The following is a 3,950-nucleotide window of genomic DNA, read 5'->3' on the forward strand; positions in this document are numbered from 1 at the left end:
TATATATATATATATATGTATATGTATATGTACATATATATATATATATATATATATATATATATATATGTATATATATATATATATATATATATATATACAGTATATATATATATATATATATATATATATATATATATATATATATATATATATATACATATATAATGTTGTTACTACTACTACTACTATTACTACTACTACTACTACTACTACTACTACTACTACTACTACTACTACTACTACTACTACTGTGAAAGACCTAAGGGTTTCGCCCTTACCAAAGGGCTCATCAGGTGGGTTTGGCCATCTCATTTTTGCAGGTTTGGTTCCCACGACCCTCTTCCCCTCCTTTCTTTCTTTTTATATTTTTCTGCTTTTCTGTTTTTTTTATTTTGGGGGGGATTTTTTTTTAACTTTTAGTTTTTTTTTCTAGTTTTTTTCTGGATTTTTTAATTTTTTGTATTTTTTTGGATATTTTATCAATTTTTTAATTTTTTTTGGATATATATACCATTTTTAATAATTTTTTATCTTTTATTTTTTAGATTTTTTAGCCTTTACAACTTTTTTGGATTTACAAGTTTTTTTTTTTTTTTTTTTTCTATTACAGTAGAGGAACTCTCTTGGGCCACCTTATAAGGACTTGACTGCATAGTAGAAAAAGCCGAGCTAGTTCCCTCTGCATAGCCGGTCTTCTGGGTTATTCCCCCAGAACCACCTGAAGGTTAGTGTCCGAAAGAATAGACCTAGATATCCGACCTTTTGTTCACCTGACGAAGCCCCTGTACGACCCCACCAGGGAACACAGCATACTAGAAGCAGCTCAGCTATTCCTTTCTGCAAAGCCAGCCTTGTAAGCTGGTCCAAGCATCCTCCAAGCAAGACGCGTCAGATTTACACCCTCCTTCTGTTCCTCTGGAACTGATTCCTGGGAATGTGCATCTTGGGCTGTTTTTCAACATGTTGCTTCTTTCGGTTCTTGGCCTTTGTGTCCTTCTTGCCGGTCTTCTTAGGTCCTGGATTTTGTCTTTTAGGCTTTTGACGACCCTGGAATCCTCTGCGGGGCATTCCTTTAGCACGATCTTGTTTCGGCAGATGATGACCTTTGCCTTTGCAGGGACCGCCTTCGATTTCTTCATCCTCTTTTTCTGTATCTTCATCCACTTCCTCGGATATTTCTTCATCCTCCGATTCTTCTTCTTCTTCTTCGTCTGAGTCTTCTTCTGATTTTGATTCTTCCTCTGATTCTGCTTCTTCCTCTGATTCCTCATCACTTACTGAATCTTCCTCTTCCTCTGAATCTTCCATTTCGTCAGGCAGGAAACTAAATTGGTTTTGTACGGAAATGCCCGAAAAATCTTCCTCTATTTCACTCTCAGAAGAATCCGAATTTTCCTCCTCTTCTGAATCTTCAGTATTTTGTACTGATTCTTCCTCTTCCTCTGATTCTTCTTCGTCTACCTCTGATTCTTCATCCTCTGCCTCTGATTCTTCTTCCTCTACCTCTGATTCTTCATCCTCTTCCTCTGATTCTTCCATTTCGTCAGGCAAGACACGAAATCGGTTGTGGACGGAAAGGCCAGAAAATTCTTCCTCCATTTCGCTCTCAGAAGAATCCGAATTTTCCTCCTCTTCTGAGTCTTCAGTATTTTGTACTAATTCGTCCTCATCATCTGAATCTTCAGTAATTTGTTTTGATTCTTCCTCTTCCTCTGATTCTTCATCCTCTGCCTCTGATTCTTCTTCCTCTACCTCTGATTCTTCATCCTCTGCCTCTGATTCTTCATCCTCTGCCTCTGATTCTTCATCCTCTGCCTCTGATTCTTCATCCTCTGCCTCTGATTCTTCATCCTCTGCCTCTGATTCTTCATCCTCTGCCTCTGATTCTTCATCCTCTTCCTCTGATTCTTCCATTTCGTCAGGCAAGACACTAAATCGGTTTTGGACGGAAATGCCCGAAAATTCTTCCTCTATTTCACTCTCAGAAGAATCCGAATTTTCCTCCTCTTCTGAATCTTCAGTATTTTGTACTGATTCTTCCTCTTCCTCTGATTCTTCTTCGTCTACCTCTGATTCTTCATCCTCTGCCTCTGATTCTTCATCCTCTGCCTCTGATTCTTCTTCCTCTACCTCTGATTCTTCATCCTCTGCCTCTGATTCTTCATCCTCTGCCTCTGATTCTTCTTCGTCTACCTCTGATTCTTCATCCTCTGCCTCTGATTCTTCTTCCTCTACCTCTGATTCTTCATACTCTTCCTCTGATTCTTCCATTTCGTCAGGCAAGACACTAAATTGGTTGTGGACGGAAAGGCCAGAAAATTCTTCCTCCATTTCGCTCTCAGAAGAATCCGAATTTCCCTCCTCTTCTGAATCTTCAGTATTTTGAACTGATTCTTCCTCCTTTTCTGAATCTTCATCCGCTTCCACTGACTCTCCCATTTCGTCAGGCAAGAAACTAAATTGGTTTTGAACGGATGAGCCCAAAATGTCCTCCTCCTTTACGCTCTCGGAAGAATCCGAATTTTCGTCTTTTTCTGAAGATTCTTCAATTACTATTTCCACAGTTTCATTATCTTCTTCTGGTTCATTATCCTCCGATGCTTCCATAATTTCTACTTCATTATTTCCTTCCAATTCTTCACTAATTTTTGTTTGAGAAAATTCAATTTCTTCTTCACTTGACGTGTCTTCCAATACGATCTCCAAAGAGTCAGAGTTTTCTTCTGTCTTCTCCTCTGATCCATAAGTGTCACAGGTTTCTTCAATATCGTTAGCTTCCTCTTGTTGGGCCTTTGCTCTTTTTTCTTCTTTCTTAGAAGACATAACACTCATCGCAATGATTGCTCCTCCAAGGAAAAGACAACCCGCAGCACCTGCTAACATGAGGTTACTAACCGCTCCATTTTCGAGTATACAGAAAGGTTTTTCTGTATTCAAATCCGGAAGCAGTTTTGGTAGTACCCAATAGGATTTCAGCTTTTCGTTGAATTGGTCGATTTGAGTCTTCAATCCAGTTGCGGTCATTTCGCATTGTTCAGCTTCTTCAAAGGCGTTCTTTATCCTTCCAAAAAATGGTAGGAAATTCATCGCTCTTCGTAGAAGTGAAGTCTGCGAGCCATTAGTTCCAAATCCTCCTCCAAAGCAGTTCTCCAAGCGCGGCACCTCTGGTAGAATCCACGAGAATAGTTTGAAGGTCCAAGATTCTTGGAAAGTGTTCAACTTCCCGTTGAGATATAACAGGTAATCTTCACAAAGAGAGCTTCGTTCCTGAAGAACTCTCTCTCCGTGAGCCAGGTTGAGTCCTCCGAAAAGGGCTCCGACGATTAACAAAAACATTCCAAAGCTGGATGTAAGCACTTTTGATAATGTGGGATGCATTCTCAAAGTATATACCTGCTCCTTCATCTCGTATTAGCTATATTTTGAAAAAATCGATAGATGACAAGGAGACGGCTCCGAAAGATTTTGGAAGAGAGAGAGAGAGAGAGAGAGAGAGAGAGAGAGAGAGAGAGAGAGAGAGATACTGAAGACATCTAGACCTTTAAAACGGGTTGAAACCTGCTCTCCGAGTTCCCGAAAGAGACTTCACGTCTTCAAAGTCTTTCGGAGCCGTCTGCTTTCTCTCTCTCTCTCTCTCTCTCTCTCTCTCTCTCTCTCTCTCTCTCTCTCTCTCTCTCTCTCTCTCTCAATTGTTCTTGTTTTTTGCATGTTCATTATTCATTCCATATGTTAAAAGCAGTATCTCTCTCTCTCTCTCTCTCTCTCTCTCTCTCTCTCTCTCTCAATTATGCTTGTTTTTGCTCGGCCATTGTTCATTCTATATGTAACAAGTAATCTCTCTCTCTCTCTCTCTCTCTCTCTGTGTGTGTGTGTGCATATATATAAAAAATTTATATATATATACATATATATATATATATATATATATATATATATTGTATATATAT

At 39.0% G+C, this 3,950-nt stretch overlaps 1 protein-coding gene across 1 annotated transcript; it reads right to left on the reverse strand.

Moving 5' to 3' along the window:
* Positions 1-739: 739 nt before the first annotated feature.
* LOC137628763 (aspartic and glutamic acid-rich protein-like) lies at positions 740-3,465 on the reverse strand. Its single transcript, XM_068359954.1, has 2 exons — positions 2,197-3,465; positions 740-2,091 (listed from the first exon to the last, which is right to left on the reverse strand). Exons 1-2 carry the CDS (start codon positions 3,406-3,408, stop codon positions 898-900), a joined length of 2,406 nt encoding a protein of 801 aa, XP_068216055.1. The 5' UTR covers positions 3,409-3,465; the 3' UTR covers positions 740-897.
* Between the last annotated feature and the right edge of the window lie 485 nt (positions 3,466-3,950).

The sequence above is a fragment of the Palaemon carinicauda genome, chromosome 36 (genome assembly GCF_036898095.1).
Source record: "Palaemon carinicauda isolate YSFRI2023 chromosome 36, ASM3689809v2, whole genome shotgun sequence".
Lineage (NCBI taxonomy): Eukaryota > Metazoa > Arthropoda > Malacostraca > Decapoda > Palaemonidae > Palaemon > Palaemon carinicauda.

Bases quoted from the DNA above. Each gene is read 5' to 3' on its own strand.
- LOC137628763 (XM_068359954.1), bottom strand. From the start codon at position 3,408: ATGAAGGAGCAGGTATATACTTTGAGAATGCATCCCACATTATCAAAA. The intron at 2,092-2,196 runs GTAGACGAAGAA...GAAGAATCAGAG, and splicing joins CAGAGGATGAAGAATCAGAG to GCAGAGGATGAAGAATCAGA.